The 18,161-nt window shown below is 45.5% G+C and overlaps 1 protein-coding gene across 1 annotated transcript in view; it reads left to right on the top strand.

Annotated features, from left to right (window-relative positions):
* JAM3 (junctional adhesion molecule 3) overlaps positions 1 to 16,518 on the top strand; it is a 40,295-nt gene extending 23,777 nt beyond the window's left edge. Inside the window, exons 2-9 of the mRNA XM_083589041.1 lie at positions 717 to 782; positions 2,061 to 2,174; positions 2,383 to 2,535; positions 3,578 to 3,780; positions 7,519 to 7,618; positions 7,728 to 7,857; positions 9,952 to 10,006; positions 11,249 to 16,518. Coding sequence (XP_083445167.1) covers positions 717 to 782; positions 2,061 to 2,174; positions 2,383 to 2,535; positions 3,578 to 3,780; positions 7,519 to 7,618; positions 7,728 to 7,857; positions 9,952 to 10,006; positions 11,249 to 11,284 — 857 coding nt within the window. The 3' untranslated portion in view covers positions 11,285 to 16,518. The remainder of the gene's footprint in view (positions 1 to 716; positions 783 to 2,060; positions 2,175 to 2,382; positions 2,536 to 3,577; positions 3,781 to 7,518; positions 7,619 to 7,727; positions 7,858 to 9,951; positions 10,007 to 11,248) is intronic.
* The last annotated feature ends 1,643 nt before the right edge of the window (positions 16,519 to 18,161 follow it).

Here is an 18,161-nt window from a genome sequence, read left to right on the forward strand (position 1 = left end):
GCAGATTTAGACCTGCTTAGCTTCAGTGAGGTATCGACATCAGGTTCCTGTAATCAAGGAATGAGGAGCCTGTGACCTTCTAGATGTTGTTGGATGCCAACAGCTATCAATCCCAACCACCTTTTCCCGCCAAAAGCCTGGCTTGAATGCTGTGATCAAGCCTTGCTTGGATCAGCTGGGATCCTCCTTTGCAGCATGGCTTAAACTTAAGCTGCACAGCAAAGGAAGCGAGTTTCCTGATGTCCCGTTGGGGAGCTAAGGACCTGGTCTGCCAGGCTAAACAACATTTCACACCCAATATAAATGCAGATGCATGACCACCTAAGGCATCATGCAGTGCGCAGACTGCTATTTCACACCCTGCAGGTGCTGAGGTCTAATTTGAACTGTTGATGACATATTGTAGAACAATTATTTTCCTGCTACTATATCTTTAAGTGGAAGAGAAGTCAATCACTTATCTTCTATTAAATTAGTATTGGGCCACCTGTTGCAGAGCAGAATCATATAATTGTACATAACTACCACCACCCTAATCCTGCTAAATATAAATCTTAGTAGGTGGTTCAGCAAGGATTACATCAGATTTTGCTAAACTCGCCCCTTTTTTTATTTCCAGGGATTTGATGGGGTGGTGCAGAGTAAATGTTTCCAGGCCAGAAATGTATGAGGTGCCTTTCTTGTTTCTTATGCTGCTGCTTGTTTGTTTTTCATAGGCTACAGAATCTTGGCCGTAGAGCTGTTTTCCACTGACTTGAACCCCGTGGTGCAGGAATTTTACCGTAAGTGTGGCAAGGCAAAGAAACATTGGAAGCTACTTTTTGCGGTCAATACTTTAGTCCCATATAGCTTAATATTGTCTACACTGAATGGCAGAGACTGTTCCCGTATCTGAAAGAAAGTCGAAACACGGCTTAGCACGAACATGGGGGCTCCTGGAGAGGAGATAGTGGCCGCTTTGCTCCCCTTTTGGTCCTGCTGCTGCTGTGAGCCAAGCCATGGCTTGGCTTAGTGTGTAGGCCGAAACCAGATTCATGGTTCGTCTTGTTCCCGATAAACCACAAGCTGCAACCAAAGTTTGTTCTGGGTTGGGACCAAATCACGAGTCTGGGTTCGGATGGCAGCCTAAGCCAAAGCAATGCTTAGCTCACAGCAGTGCAACAGAAGCAGTATTGGAAGAAGGCTGAAGTTACTGTGATCTACTCTCCAGGAGTCCATGCTTCTGCACCAAGTCATGCCTTGGCTTGTGTGTAAACTGAACCAGAAGTCTTCCTCACCCCTGCCCCGATATGCCAGAGCTTGAACCTGGGACTTTTTGCATGCAAAACATGTGTTCTGTCACTGAGTTATGACCCTTCCGAAGAACTGGATGGTGAGGAAAACCAGTCTTCACCCGGATGTTAACCAGGCCTGATCCTGCTTTGCTTCAGTGCCAAACATTGTCAGGTGCCATCAAGCTACTCATTGGGACAGGAGCAGCCAATGTGGTGCCCTCCAGATGGACTTCAACCTCCCATCAGCCTCAGCCAGAATTGCCCGTGGTCAGGAATAATTGGAGCTGTAGACCAGCACCATCTAGAAGGCACCACACTGGCCAACCCCACCAGTGCTTGCAGGAACCAAACAGTTCCAAATTGCAACTTCATCAGGGCTCCTATGCCTTTAATGGGCAATACATAAATGTTAAAATAAAATGAGAGTTCCACCCCCCCTGCACACTTTCTCCCAAACCCCAACCCTCTGATCCTTTTAAGAGACACCCCCTCTGTCACCTCACACCCAGCATGTCCAGCCAGTTGCAAGAAATTGTTGGCATGAACTAGACTACTGTTTTTGTATTTTCTCCCAGTAGTTGCTATCTGTGTTGGCTGCTCACTTGCTGGCTTGGGTCCACAATCTCCCGTCCAGCAGCTTCTGAGTTTCAGCAGATTTTTCTCCACTTGGGAGGCAGATGGAAGGCGAGGTTCTTGGCTTCACCCGGCGAGGCTTTTCCCTGGAAAAGCTATGTAAATGACAAGATGTTCCTTCTTAATCTGTGCTTGTGTGTGTTCCTGCTGCAGGTGCTGAGCTTTCCTGCATCATCACTTCCACCAAGACAGTCAATCCTAGGATTGAATGGAAGAAAATTGCGGGCAAGGACACAAGCTACGTGTATTTTGACCACAAGATGCAGGGTAGGAAATGTTTGCAGCAATTTTCTTCTTGAGGTTTCATTTGAACCCCTAGCAACTTTCTGTTCAGAGTTTCTAAAAGCAGATGGGTGCCTAGAACTTTTTACCATTTCCACTTAAGGCTTTGTGAGCTATGAGGGCTAACTAAGATTTCCAGGGGGCCGGATGTATCAGGGGACACCTTCCACCCTTCTTCCTTGCCTTTTTGTAGGAGACTGGGTGGACCGTGCAGAGCTCCACGGAAGGACATCACTGATCATCCACAATGTGACCCGTGCAGATAAAGGCATCTACCGGTGTGAGGTTGCGGCTCCTGAAGACACGCATATTGGAGCTGAGATCAACATCAACCTGACAGTTCATGGTATAAGCCTAGATATCCTCACATTGTGCACGTACACAGGGATTGGATGCCTTTTGTTCAAATCACTTGGTGCTAGGAGTGGCTTCGTTCCATCCTGTTTCATTCCTGCTGGCACTCAGTCATAGACCTGCACATCCCGTTATGTGCAGATTTTTCAAAAGGCACAAAAAGCCTGCAATTAATTGTACACATTTTGTGAGCAATTTTTCCATAAACTACAGCTTTTCCAGTGCTTTTCAATGCATTTCCACTTAAGATGTGCAGCTTTTTAAAAAATGTAAAATATATTAGTTATACAGTAAATTCTTTGGAGAAGGAGAAATATATGAGTACATGAAAGTACCTTTTACCAGTCTCTCTAACTCACTGCTGTCTACTTTAAGCAGAAGAGTCTTCCCAGTCTTAAGGGGAGGTTTCTCCCAGCCCTGTCACCTGAGAATCCTCTTAACCCGAAGTCCCAGGAGCTCAGCTGCAGAACTTCTGCTCTGCTGCTTTGTGATAAGGGCTGATGGATGCCAAATGGACAGTGAGACAGCAGTTGATGCCTGGCAAGCTTGCTATGTTGGTCCCCTATTCAGCCTTGATGTCTGCCTAGCTTCTGAGACCAGGAGCAGGGAGCCATTATTGTTGTTATTATTTAAAGCAGCTTGATCTTATAATGCGCTAAAAATCAACCAATCCCCAATTTCCCAATCCTCTCAGATCATGCTTCTTGAGAGCCAGCTTGGTGCGATCTGTGGGGCTAATTACAGCGCAGAGTGAGGCCTGCAGCTGTGGCCTGTCTCTGCCTTGCTCTGTTGCTTCCCTGCTCTCTGGCTCACAAGACTGGGGGGCAAAACCAGACCCAAGCATTGTGCATGTTTTTTGCAGTGTTCATTGGAGTGGCGCTGCTTTGTCTTTATTTTGTAACCAACTTGGAGCGGTTTAGCTTCTACTCTATTCAGCATGAAGGGATGAATGAAACACATGTTGGGTGGGATGTGAATAGTGGCAAATGATTAACCAGTCTGACTTACCTAGTGGGCAACTCTTTCCCCAACAGTGAAACCAGTGGCCCCAAAGTGCCGAGTGCCCCAGTCAGTGCCCGTGGGTAAATCTGCTACTCTCCACTGCCAGGAAAAGGAAGGCTTCCCCGAACCAACTTACAAATGGTACCGTAATGGTGAAACTTTGCCTCTTGACTCCAAAGCCAGCTCCAAATTCCAGAATTCATCCTTCACTGTGAACACAAAAACGGGCACGTTGGTAAGTCTCACGCGGCAGGCAGGCAGAGGAAGGGTGGATTGACCTATCTTTTGGGCAGTGTGTTGGATTGGATCAGGATTAGCCAATGTTGGTGCCCTCCAGATGTTGCGAACCAAAAGTCCTGTCAGCCCTATCAAGCACGGTCAGTGGCCAAGGATTATGGGAGTTGTAGTTCAGCAACATCTGAAGGGGCACAGTTTAGCCACCCCTGAATTGGATGCTCCTCTCTTCACCCCTAACTATAATGCTTTTAGCCTGTTCAGACATTCACTGAAATGGAAATTTTCAATGAGGAGTGGGGACATATGGGCATCTGCCTGGACTTAACAGTCCAGGGGTCCTTCTCCTTTACCTTTACCTCTGATGCTCACAATGTCACAAGTAATGTGGCTGATGTGCATAAATGTGTACCCAGACATACCTGATTTGCACGATCATTTTTTTTCTTGGAAAAGGTCTCCAAGCGACACCCACACAAAAATAACATAAAGGAGGGGGGGTTGTACAATACATCATCAATATATTGCCTAATGTTAACATTTATGAAAGAACACACCCGCCATGCAAACCACACTCAGATAATAAACAAACAATGCTCTGACCCACTAATTAGCAGATAAACTATTTTATTCTCCTTTTAACCTCCTACTCCACCCAAAAGGCTGGTTTCAGGCCAGCTATTGCAAATCAGCTGTGCGTGGGTCCAGCATCCTCCTCCAGGGATACTCCAACATCTCTCCAGTCTGAAAGCTGTAGCAAAGCAAAGCAGGAAGATGGTAGCAACTCTTTTTCCTGCTTTGCAGTTGGTCTGGCTTAAGTTTTTGCCTGTTTAAGGATGTCTGTGCTGGGTATGTGCGCCTGCTTTCTCATATAAGAGATGGGAAGTTTGTACATTTATGACTGATGGTTCACGGTTGATGATATTTGGAAAAAACACACGGTCTGCTTCTCTATGCCTGGTGACAGAACCTTGAGGCCAAGCGGGGTTGTTGTTTTAACCAACCACCTGGCCTTGAACACTTAGATCTTTCCCCACAATGTTAAAAAAAAAAATCACAAAAAATTGGGCAGCCAGCCATTTTAATAGCACCCCTTCATGCATTTTAGAGGCACCTCAGTTTGTCCTATAAATCCAAAATACATTTTTACCAGGCGCTTTATTGCACAACGTATCATCTGAGTGTGCAAGGGAGCACAGAAGCTTCAAATCCAGAGGCAAATTAGTATAATTAATAAGAAATATGCTTATTCTTAAGAAACCTAAAATATATTATTTCTCGGTGGCTGCAAATTCATTTCTGGCTGAATGATGGTATATGGTGTTGCCACCCACCTTTTTGGGATGGTAGTTAAGAACTTTAGAAATAGCACAAATTGCTAGATTAACAGATGCTGGTGGGCGGGAGGAGAGATTATTTCTGTAGAGTTTTTTCCTTTTTCCAGAAATCGTTACCTTTTTAATGCGTACCAGAACGCATATTATAATGCTGCAAGACTGGGTGCTGTTATATTTTATGTAGAATACTCATTCAGAAATTAAAAAGAAAAGAAAATCTGTTTCTAAAAGAAAGCTCTTTGTACTAATGGCTTATTCTTATGGTTTAGGTCAGCCTTTCACAGGCTGGTACCCTCCAGATGTTGTTGCACTCTACCCAGCCCGGCCAAAGAACCATATAGGCACTCAAGTTGCTGCTTTAATGGCTGTCACTCAGAGCAGTGTTTCACTTTTGGAGTAGGGTCATATCTCAGTGGTAGAGCATCTGTTTTGCATGCAGGAGGCACCAGGTTCAAGTCCCGGCATCTCCAGGTAGCCCTGTCTGAAACACTGGAGAGATGCTGCCGGTCAGTGTAGACAATACAGAGCTTCGTGGACTAGGGGCATGAATCAGTATAAGGCAACTTCCTGTGTTCCTAGTGGGAGCTGGTGATGCCAAGCTGGCCAAACCTCAGGAATAATGGCTGATATACATCACACTTGGGGTCTGAAGGGAACTGACAGGGCATTGCCTCGCTGGCTCATAGTGAACTTTTATCTAGTCCAGTATTCTCCTTCAACAATGAGGACTCCCTGCGCCAGCAGACGCTTTGTGAAAGCTCACAAACAGGATGGCAAAGACCAGCTATCCTCCTCTGTTATTTGTCCCCAGCATCCTGGTATTTGTAGGTAGACTGCCTCTGAGCATGGAGGCTCTGTTAGGCTATCATAGTAGCTAAACGATAGTCCATCCCTCCACTAGTTTGGCCAGTCCTTTTATTTGTAAGCCATCTATGATCAACCTATTACCTCATTTTGTGGCAGCAACTCCCATAAGTTAATTGTGCATCACAAATAAAGGGGAGAAAGGCTTCCTTAGTGCCTGCCTGTTTCATTGGGTTACTGTTGTGTTCCAGGCACCAACAAGAGAGGAAAAATGCCCTCCCCGCTGGCATTCATTTTCTCCATTTTACTAATTGATGCTATAACCCCACTAGCATTTGTAGCGGAGCACCTTTTTCCCAACGTTGTACACGAAGAGAGCGAAGGAGCTGCCAGCCTCTCTTTGATCTTTCCCTCCTTAAAATGTTCAGTAGTTCTTCCAAGTGCTAAATATAGGTACAAAACGTAGGAGACACTTCTGTCCCTTCAGCAGGCACTCACGATGTCCTCTGCCAGCCTCAATTTACACTTTGGCAAGAGAGGGCTTCCTCAGCAGTTTTCTGCCAGGGGAGAACCAGTTGCTGGTTCGTTCCTGGACCACTGGCCTAGCACAGCATGGGGAATGCTTCTATTATTCATATCAAGTAGAGGCAGTCGAAGTGCCAGGTCATTTCTGGGGCTCCCTGCATTCCATGGACCTAGCAGGCTGGGGGAATGTTCTGCATTCCCTGCGGATCGGCTTTTTATGCTCTCGCTCTCAGCCCCATCAATTTTTATAATGGTGAACTTGAGTGGCCATTGAGAAACAGGAGGGGGGCATCGCCAGCAAGGCTCTGTGGAACCCAGAGGTTTCCAGAAATACAAAAACTGGGGAAAGCATCTGACTGATGACTAAGCATGATCAGTAGCCCTGGAATGTCAGTAGCCTGTCAATTGGAAAAGAAAACCAGGTGTTGGACATGGAATGGAGTGCCTTGGAAAGGGGGTACAACTCAATGTCTGGATCCCTGAAAATGAATGCTCCCATTAGGAGGAAGGGTACACACTGCCACATTTCGTTTCAGGCCGCGCTTGTAGCTTCTAATTCTCTAGGTAGAGTTCAGAGCCAGTTTATACATTCAGAGGGGGAAAGGCATGTGGTGCAGACATCTGGGACCATGCCATTTTAGAATGCAGATTGCGGGCATATTAGAGGTATTACTCTGTCATCCATAGGCATGCATGGTGCTTTACAAAATACAAGAGGGCAGCCCCTCCTGGTATATAATTCAGTGCAGTGGGGAGATGAGCGGAAGGAAATGGAGGCAAAGGAAATGGGAGGGGTATGCATTTATTTCACGCTCTTCATGTAGAAAATGTACCTGTATGCAGAAAGCATGCTAGGCCTGACTCTCTTTTAAGCGCTGCTTTTTCTGCATGCAGGGAGTTTTTTTGATGGAAGGAGCCTTCAAATATGTGACCTCCCCCCTCCAACCACCCCCACCCCATTCTGAAAGGGTCCAGTCTCATAGGATGTACTGTACAAGAAACACACTGAGTGCTTGGGGAAAGCTTTCATAAATACCAGCTATTACTGGGAATCACAACTTGTATTTGTGCAGGTCTTCAGCGAAGTGCAAAAAGGAGACACGGGCCGTTACACCTGTAGAGCGACGAATGCCGTGGGTGATGCCTGGTGCGAGGAGATGGAGATGGAAGTCTGTGAGTCTAGGAAGTGGGGCAAGGTTTTTTTTTGCTGATGTTCAGGATGCAGTCTTTCCCCCGCAAACAGGGAGGGGCTGGATGTTCATGGCTGTCTTTTCTCCTCCAGATGACCTTAACATTGCTGGAATTGTTGGAGGGGTCATGGTGGTCATCGCTGTCCTCTTGCTGACTACGGTGGGAATCTGCTGCGCATACAGGAAGGGATTATTTGTGAACAACAAGCAAAATGGAAATAGGTAAGCCTAAGCAACTGATTCCTCATCTCACCGCTTTCCCCCCAGGTGATTTTCTCTCAGCAGAGGGAGCGAAAGACCATGTGATTAAAGCCAATCTGCATGCACACATGGGACTGGGTTGCATGTAAGGCCAACTGCTTTAAAGAGCAAATGCCTCAAATCTGGTGCAATGAACTGAGCGCTCATTACACAAGGTAAAAGAATTCTAACAAAGGGGCACTCTCAATGGCTGCAGGACAGTCAGCTCACATAGGCAGCTGCCTTCTGACAAGCACAAGCAATGGCCTACTCTCCCTACTTTGAATGGAGAGAAACATTAAAGGAAACAGTCCTTGGCAATATTGCTACAGTGGTACCTCTGGTTGTGAGCAGGATCTGTTCCGGAGGCCCGTTTACAACATGAAAAGAGTGCAACCCCCAGCGGTGTGTCTGCGCACATGCGGGTTGCGATTCACCGCTTCTGCGCATGCGTGTGATGTCATCTTGCGTTTCTGCGCATGCATGAGCGGCAAAACCCGGAGGTAAGTGTGTTCTTCGGCATGCAGGAAGTCTCAGGTCCAGTTCAAAGAATCTCTAGTTTAAAAGGATCTGTTTGCCAGCTGATGGGAAAGGTCTGTTTCTACTTGAGAACCCTGGGGAGACACTGCCAGCCAGAGCTGGCAATACTAGGTTAGGTGGACAAGTTGTCTGACCTGTGATGAAGCATCTCCCTGTGAAGACAGTGCCAGCCTTGTTCTTTGGGTGGGTGTTCACGTTCCTTCTTCAAAAGAAATGGGGGTGATGGTGATTTTCGAAGCTGGGGGATAAGCTCTGACTGTAGCAGATTTGCCCATCCTGAGAGAACCAGGGCTTCTGGAATGCTGCAGGTCAGGATGTGGGGATCACACAAGTGAAATAAGGCAGGATGGAGATGCAGGGCCCATTCTCAACAGGGCCCCTGTGCCCTTTAATCTATGCCTGTGCAGTTTTGCACCATGGCTTGTGAACACAGGAGTTTTAACTTACTGGCACTGGGCAGAAACCTTGTGCTCAGACGCCTGACTTCATTTCTGTCATCTGGTGCTCAGCTTTCCCGTTACTGCATCTGCTGGGTGACGTGAAATGAGGCAACTTTCCTGCGACCAGCTGCAGTAGCGAGTGAGCCCAAAGGGAGCAGATGGCTTAAAATTAGCCACAACAGGAAATGACACCCGAGGAAAAGGAAGACCCTGGGGCAGTGACCAGAGAAAGATAACGTTGTTCCCATCTTAATTTGTTAAAACTGACTCAGGCTTCCGAGCTGCCGGGGCTTAAGAGTTGGAGATCACCCTTGCTCTTAGAGCAGCCGTTGAAGTGCTCCAGCTTGGGTATATCTTCAGTTCAATGTTTCTGTTTAATCGCAGAGCATATACATAACACAAAGAGCAGGAAGTGTGTGTTATTTGGTTTTATATAATCAATACTAAGACAGAAACAAACTCTTCTAAACTCTCGAAAAAGTTGCTTTCCCTAGCTGTTCTCCCATGATGCAGCTGTTCAAAGGTGCAGGTCTGCTGAGTGTGAGGTACAAATGAGCCCACTGTACAGAGCACACAGCTCAGCAGGGCTGTTCTTGGGTCAGGGAGCATTTTCTCCTAGCCAAATGCCAAGCTACCAAACCACCAAGTTCTGCCTGAAAGGCGGGTTAGTGCCCACAGCTTTCTTTCTCCTTCCCGTTACTCCCAACTTCACTCCTGTCAGCATTTTGTCTTGCCTTCTCCTTGGACCCCTTTAGTATTGCTCCAAATGGGCATTTTCAGAATTCATGTCTGCAGTGGAAAGAAACTTTGGCCCTTTCGATTTGCCATCATGGGGAAACCTTTTTGGACCTCCTGGCTTGTAAGAGTTCAAGCCGCAGCTACAGAGCACGGTGCGTCCTTTCTGAGCCCCAAACCAGCCTATGCATTTTACCCTGCAGTTTTGTAATGTTCCCTGCGATCTCTTCTAAATAAATACATAGGTAAAATCATGTGAGGGAGCACACACACAGTCCTCCCAGCAGCAGATGCTTGAAAACCAGTGATCTAAGAGCCTTCTTTTGACGCCGCGAGTAAATTGTTTATTCCTTGTTTCCAGCTACAAGACTCCAGCGAAGCCAGACGGCGTGAACTACATCCGCACAGATGAAGAGGTAAGAAAGTCCCCCGGGGCCCAAGTCAATAGATATATTTGAAATAGGTTAGATCTCAGGGCGATGCATTCACTGCGGAGTTTGAGATGAGCCAGGGGAGGCAGCTCCAAATGGTGGATAGACGTTGGTGCTGACTTTGGACGTTGAAGCTTCCTGGTTCAATGCTGCTTTTATATATATTTAAAAGGCACCCTCCCCCATAATGCTCATTTAATAATTAGGGCAGAGTTCCAGGGCTATGTGCCCTCTGGATAAACAAATTCTATGTTTCCATGAATTCAACTGCTGGACTGGGAAAAGGTGGATTCTGTGACCTGTATAAATTAAGAAAAATTGGCCTGATTTGCATATTTGTTTCTTATTTATAAATTATGTGTTTCACTGAACCCCGCCCAGTTTTGCATGAAGTTTTCAGCCTTTGCTAGCAGTGGGTGAGAGAAGGCAATGAGCTGCTTTCCTCCAGAGTTATATAGATTAAATAATTATATCCCGAGTTATTTTGTTTGCACAAAGTGTAAATTGCATGCAACTTTGGGCTTTTTAAGGGCAGAATAGATGTGAATCCGGGCTTCCCTTCGAAGTGGAATTATTTAGCTTCACAAGGCAGAACAAAGCACCTTGAAAGTTAAATGGAGGAAGCCAGGTCCCTGCCCCAAGCAGCTTGCAATTTAAATCTCAATGGTAGGGGAGCCAACAAAAGAAAGGGAGGAATGTGAGCGAGTGCCGTTAACAAGCACCCTTCCTGCCCATGCGCAGCTTGATCTGCTTGCCACTTTCCCATCCTGTCTGACCTTCTCAGGCTGGTGAGAGAAACAAAATATCTACACACAGGTGGCTGCTTTAAGGAGCCCTGGAGTCATTCAGAACCACAAGCTAAAGGGTGAGCTGCAGCCGCCTTTGTATGACTCCACCTATAGGAAGAGGCCAGGGAAGTCTCAGGAGATTGTGCTGGTTGGAGCACTACATGTGGCAGGTGTGAGTGGGAGGCCAAGGAGGAGGAAGAACAGAGTGCTGCTTTCTTGACTCCATCGCCTCCATTCTGAAGCCACAGGGACCAAAGGGATGTGTGGAAAACCTAGAACCCCTCATAAGTCTTAAGTGTAGGATACAAAAATGGCCTATAATGACTCCGTTTCATAGAATGACTTTGCTTTAATTTAGGCTGGGGCAAGCAGTTGCAGAAGGTGTACCCTATAGAACTTCTATACCCCCCACCTGAAAAACTTTGTTTCTCCATTCCAGGGTGACTTCAGGCACAAGTCCTCATTTGTGATATGAAATGGCAGAAGAAATCTGGATTTTGCCCATCAGCAAGAATGGAATATGGATAGAACCTCCTTCTGGAACTCTTTATGAAAGAGCAGATAACAAATGGCGTGTGCATGGATGCGCTTTAGAGGAAAACTGAACAAATCACCCATGCACACACACTCACACACGTGTGCATACCTGATTTTTATTTTTTTGGCCAAAGTCAAGCGATGATTTCTTTCTTTCTTTTTAAAAATAACCAAACCAATCTCTTCTTCCCTGGAAAGTGCCATGTAGATCAGCACAGTCCAGACCCTGTGGACAAGGAAAGGACCTTTGGCAGGAGAAATAACGATTCCCTAAAAGTATCCATGGGACCACGTTCCTCCACCTTTCCTCCATGCCATTGGAGGCTGTGGAGCTGCCTCCTGCCAGCGTTTTACAGACTGCCAGGCTACCAGCACTTAAAAGGGGAAATCTTAGAAATGGGCTTACACTACTTCCTTTTCCGTTTCTTCTCTCTCTCTTTTTTAATTCACAGAAGTGTTAACAATGGCAGTAGAATGAAATTCTGCCTAGAGAGATCAGAAAGGCCCCACTCGCCAGCTAAGCATCTGGTGACCTGATGCTTTGAGTTGGGATCCTGTACTCTCGCAGCAGCTGCGTTGAAAAGCACAGAAGCCGTGTGTGCTTTCGTTTTCCTAAAGCGCAAATAACGGAAACAGCAGACACTTCCAGAGCCCCCCAGAAACTACGTTGCTGCCAGCCAATTGCTGTAATTCTTGCCAACGGTGTCCGCTTATTAAACATGCACACAAGGCACCAATCAACACATGGAGATGGCAGGAATTCCAGGATGGTGCCATAGGATGCAGTTCCCATGACAACACACACTGCACAAATAGGATGCCATGAGTCTTCTGCCATCAAAGCATCCTAGGGTTTAGGAGGCTACCATAGTCTTTAATGATGTCTTTTGTGCACCATGCCCTTTCACAAAAGTACTCTAGGCGTGGGGGCAGCACCCTCTCACGAGTCTAGATATATACAAGCTGCATTCCTTGCTGAGGCTTATATGCTCTTGACACTCTGCTGTGATTTTCTTCTGAGTCAGTTGCAATCCTCCATTGTGTCTAGGAACAGGCAGTGAGGAAGTAAGTGGGACAGCCATTCCCTTCTCCCCACTGCGTGTTCGTTAAGGTATGACAAGGTATTTTGTTGTCGTAACTTTATGCTGGCGGAGAAGGCAGATTAAGAGGGTGGGATTTGGTCTAAGATAGCCATTCCTCTGATCCTACACCATCTCTGGCTCACGCCTCCCCACCTTGTAGTTGACCGTTGTCATGCCATCACCACATTTCACTATAACAACTTAATTTGGGCTTAGGTGATGGACATCAGATTGTAGTTCTGGCAGTTAACCTCTGTACCAGCACTGACAGAACTAAGTGAATGATTCTCACATTGAAAAATAGCATGCCGTCGGGAAGGTTAGGTGAAAATCCTTCTTGCTGACATTCTAGTTTTCTCTGTGTGGGGTGTGTTTTTTTTCTGTATGGTGGAGCATCTGGTCACGTGAGCCACCCCTACCTGTATTAGGAAGTGGTACGGCGCACACATAGGTGAACCACCTCGCCTTGGAGTTATCCAGGTGTTAAGGGTTTTCTTGGTGATGCTGCCTTCAGCCAGCCAGTGTAACTTGTGGATTCAGTTATCACGTTGTTAGAAAGGCTGGGATTTGGAGGGTGGTGTTGGCAAAATATATATATATTTCTGTGTTTGTGTGAATCTGCTTTAACTGCTTGGGAGGATTCTTTGGTCATTCCATCTTTTTTATTATTCAGTAGTCTGATCAGATGGTGCATGGTCAGCTCAGCCTTGTCAGTTTCCAGTGCCACAAGTTGGTTGTGTCATCCTGCTCCTCCACCGCCACCCCCAGTTTGGCATCTCCAAATTGAGGTTTTGCCCACAGCAAAATTCCCAAGAAACCCACATGAAGCAGGATAGAGTGGAACAGAGAACCTTTGCCGAATTTCCCATTTAATGTCTCCGCACTGTTTCAGCTATTTTCAGGCCAGCATGAGAACATTTCTTCCTCATTTTACATCAAAAATCCCCCTGTGCGCATACAGCACCTAATCCCGCTAATCTGCATTAAGCAATCTTGCCTGTTGTACACCCCTTTCCATGCCAATCAAAGCATACAGGTGCTTCCCTGGACAGGTAAGCTCAAAAGCCAAACCTTCTGTGCAGCAGGGCTGAAATTCCAACTTGGTACCAAGACTGAGGGCAAAGCTTTTCTACCGTTCCTCCTTTTGTAGAATTCCGCATTCTAAAGTTTTTGCAAAGATATATTTTGATTACTTAAAAAAAAAAGTGGGTAATGTTTCTATTTAAAATGTAAATAGGTTGGTAGGCCAAACAGTGTTTAAGTAATAATGTAGCTTTTTTGAAAAAAGGCTTCTTAGGTTTTGTTTAATGACAGGTGGGAGATCCTGTGCTGATTCAAACCATATCAGTATTGTTAACAGAGCACAGAAAACTGTAGAAGACAGCTTGTTCTCTTCCTGTTTCCCTTTATTTGGGGTTGGGGGTGGTTGGGGAATAAGACATATTGTAATCTGCAGGAAGAACTGCTTTTATCTCTCAGTATTTCTGCTCTTCCTGCAGCAACAAAATGGACCAGGATGGAAGGAACTGTACAATTAGTTGCAGGAAGGGAAGTGTTTTATCAGACGGCAGCCTTTTGATGCGTCACGCTGAACGGACAGGTTTGTGGTAGAACGCGGCATTAGAAGGAAAAGCCCCAAATGTGGGCAAGACCTTTGGCACACCCAGGGCAGCTCTAACCCTTTGGATGTTCCCTTTGAATCCTGGACACACGTAAAAGCAAAAGAAGAGGAAGAGTTGCCAAATGAATCTGTTAAGTTTTAAGAAGGCTAAAGCCACCTCTTAATCTCATGTGATTCATTCAGTTTCAACTCGAAAAAACTTGGGTCACAAATTAGAAAAGGAGGTTGGTTGAGAAAGTACACAGGGTCCCCCCCTTTTTTTTAGTAGTAATGATGGGGGCTGCCAACACATCTAGCTATAAGCTGATAATTCCGAGTTTCTTGCTATGTTTTATTCTGCAGTCTGGAAGGGTGCTGTGGGGCCAGTCATTGTTCTGCAAGAACAATTTCCTGCCGTGGGGTGGGGGTGGGGAAGAGGGGTAAGCGTGTGTTTCTTCTTTTTTAAAAAAGCATAGCATACTTTTGCAGCAACAGTGTTTTTCAACTACCAATTTTATGGTCTTAACTTTGGATGCAGACAGTATTTTATATTATTATTGCATTTTTTGATTTTTTTTGGACTGTTTTGCGTTTCCTTTGTTCATGGTCTGTATTAATCTGCCTTGGAATATCCGAAACGGCGAGTGGATTTTTCTTTTCTCTTAGGGTGTGTGTGTGTTTAAAGAGAGTTTGGAGATGTCATTGATGTGTTTCGTTTCTTTGCAGGGGCCCAGATCCCTCCCCTCTCTTTTCAAGCTAAGGTGGCAGGAATAAAGGGGAAGCTGTACCAGGGCATTTCACTGCCGCTATCTTGTTTTGATTTAACCATGGCTACCTCTAAGAGGCATTCAACCAAAGCATAATTTTCTTCCACTGCCGAAATGCTTCCCCCCTCTAAACCTCAAGTGATAGAATAGGGTTGCCTTCAGAATCAAAACAGCTCTCCTTTCCACTTTTGTTTGTTCATTGTGCTGCTTGGCAGAGAGCAGAGCAAAGGCTTGCAGTATTATAATTTATTAGAAGGAATTGAAATGAAGGGCTAGCAGCACCACCCACCTTTGAGACATGTCTGCACGACTCAAGCCCATCTGGGATTAGCAGTCAGGATTTGCAGGCTGGGAAAATGGTAGTTCTGCAAGAGGGATAAGGTCTTAGCACAGGGATGGGGAGCCAGTCGGGTCCTCCTGATTCTGTTGGATTCTAGCTCCTTTTAGCTCCAGCCAACATGGCAAACAGTCAGGGATGATGGGATGTGGAGTCCCAACAGCATTTGGAGGGCTACAGTTTCTCTCCAGCCCCAAGCAGAAATATAGTCCATCCCCTTTGCAAAGCTGCCACTGTAGGATATTGGGTAGCTGGTGCCTAGGTATAAGGGGAACGTGGAGGTTTGGTTCTCAGTAGGCTTGGGAGCAGGGAGAGGACTCTCTGTTAAACAGCAAGTTGGGGATTCAGTGTGTGCTATCAGGGCACCTGGCTAAGGCTGAATTGGTCTTGGGTTCAGTTCTTTTAGTGCCGCCACTTTGCACACAAAGTTGCAGAATTTTGGATGGTGCAGTTTTAAGAATGCAGTTGGAGAAACCATTTTCGAATGGTCCTCTGTGGCTTAAAAAAAACAAGCCACCACCAGTACAGATAATGAAGTCTCACCTAAGGAGGAAAACAATGCAGTTTGGTATACGCAGTTAACTTTCCACTTAGGAAAGTGGTTTTTCCCTTTTAAATAAATAAATGAATGAATTTTCCACTTATACTCTGAAATGCTACTGTCCATCCTACCACCTCTCAGGACCATACTGTCCCATTCTGCAGCAGGTAACTATACAGCCCCATATCATGCAAAAGGAGGGGGTAGAGTGGGGGAGCATACCACTTCAACCTGCAGGTGGTGAGGGGGTCATTTTTTGAATGCTCTACTCCACACCGAGCATGCAATAATTTAGCACTTAAGGAAGAAACGATTCATACGATCATTTCCTCGAGATGCTTCCTTTATAAGCATGCACTGTGTTTTAGATGGAAGCCTGTTTAAAAATGTGACCCTGCTAGCTGCAGTCTAAAGTGGCACAAGCCTGCCTTTTTACCACCATAATCTGCTCTTATACAGGAGAGTTGGCTGTGGTTGTTGCCTTCAATGAAGTGTTCTTCCAAAAGGTGAAAAGGGAGAAAGACCTAGATAGGAGGGACCGATTATTCATCTCCTTTTTTATTTATACCATGGGAGTTTCTTAGATTGAAGTCATATCAGTTGATCCAGTTTTGTCACATAGATGGGTGCTTGAAAGGCTGATTCCTCATTTTACTTGGATACTCCACCCCCGAAGAACATGACTATTCTGGGTTCAGAAATGTACCAGTGGCATCTCTTCCCAGGTCAGGGGTGTCCGCCCTTGAAATAGCTTCACAGAATTCGTTGTAAATATTTGACAAGTTTGTACTAATGTGTTGCATTTAACTTTGCCAAGAATGTTTTACATAAATATAAAAAGAAAAGGTGTGTGGAGTAGTCTTTTGTTGTGGTTTGGGAAGTGAGGTGGGATGAGTTCTCTGCAAATAAAGGGTGGTGGACACATGGAGGTGCTTTTGGAGAGGTGGGAGATGGTTTGCTGCTGAAGCCACCCAGGGGTTGTGTGAACTTGTTCAGCAGGTTCCTGTGTAGAATTAAATATTACCTAGCATTTGGGTGAAATCTGTACGAGACAAATGTTAGAGGAGTCTCACTAGGTTATTGAAACCAACTTAGCACAGCAACTCTCCCAGGAGGACAACTGACCTTTCTTTGTGACAATGTTCCCTTGGGGAGGAGGCTAACTTCACTGGACTGCAGCAATGATGGATTGCTTGTACGTATGAAGTCAGCACCACAGACACAGCTTTGGGCAGACAGCCTGAGAGCAGCTTGGCTGCAAAGACGGGGTTACATGATGAAACACAGGGTTATATGTACTGTCACTGTTTAAAACCTCAGCGCCACATGTCTTCTGTGGGCAGGACAGAGGTATCTAAATGCTTTAAATAAACAAATGGACATTAAAAAAAAGATGCCAGAAAGCACACCAGTTGAATTAGCATTTGTGTGTTCAAGGGGTTGTCTGCATGGAACAATCTGCAGTCCATACAGATTCAAGTCAGATTTTTTTAAAAAAAGGTTTGCGGCCCATAGTTCCGCCTTCTCTCTATCACCCAATAGCATTTCTCTATCTTCTCCATGCAGAGGGCCTACCACTTGCTTGTTCTTCCTCTTGCTTTGAACATAGCTGAACAAATCTTTATTATTAGCTTTGGCCTGCCAGGCCTTCGCCCTGCAACTGTTAGCTACTTGTGTATATTCTCCCTTTGTGATTTCCCCTTTCTTCCATTTCTGATACATAAATTAGCCTCTTAAGCAATTATGGAATCTAGCTGCTAGCACAACAGAAGGCTGAGGCAAAGCTGTCGCAGCAGGTGGAATGGAGGGCAGAGAAGCTCCTCCCAAACCAAGAGGGTCCAAGTCATTAGCCTAATCCTACATATAAAGCAAGGCAGGGGCACAATGCACAGCTGGTAGCCTCCACTACTGAAGGAGCATTTCTGATGCTGGATGGGTGGTTAGTATAATTTCTCTGTGCTTTTCCCTAATTCACACAAGATCCAAAATAATTCCAGAATAAACTATGCAAAAGTTGCACAAAAATACACAGGTTAAATAATCCAGTTCCCCCTCTAAGCAGACAATTCCAAACAATTTCATACAGGCCAGCTTTTACCAATAGGTCCTTTATGCCAGTTTCTTGAGCAGCTGACTGGCCCCTATGAGTTAGAGCCAATGCTGAACTAGACTAACCATTAGTCTAACCTTAAAAGACCCTTTTCTTCTTAGAAAGTCATGCAGTCAACCCATCTGGGAATTTAAACATAGTCCTGCCCTTTTACATTTGACCCTCATAACAGTCATGTTTTCAGACCCCTCTTTTATAAGAACTATTTCTAAGTGAAATGCTCATAACTTTGAGAGCCTCTTGATCGAGATCGTCTTCGGATATTACACTATTTACATATGCAGGAAACAAATGTATTAGAGAAGGCAGCAAGTGAAAGGCTCAAACAAGTTACACACACACACACACACACACACACACACACACACACACACTCTG

This window comes from Podarcis filfolensis (genome assembly GCF_964270895.1).
Source record: "Podarcis filfolensis genome assembly, chromosome: 15".
Classification (NCBI taxonomy): Eukaryota; Metazoa; Chordata; class Lepidosauria; order Squamata; family Lacertidae; genus Podarcis; species Podarcis filfolensis.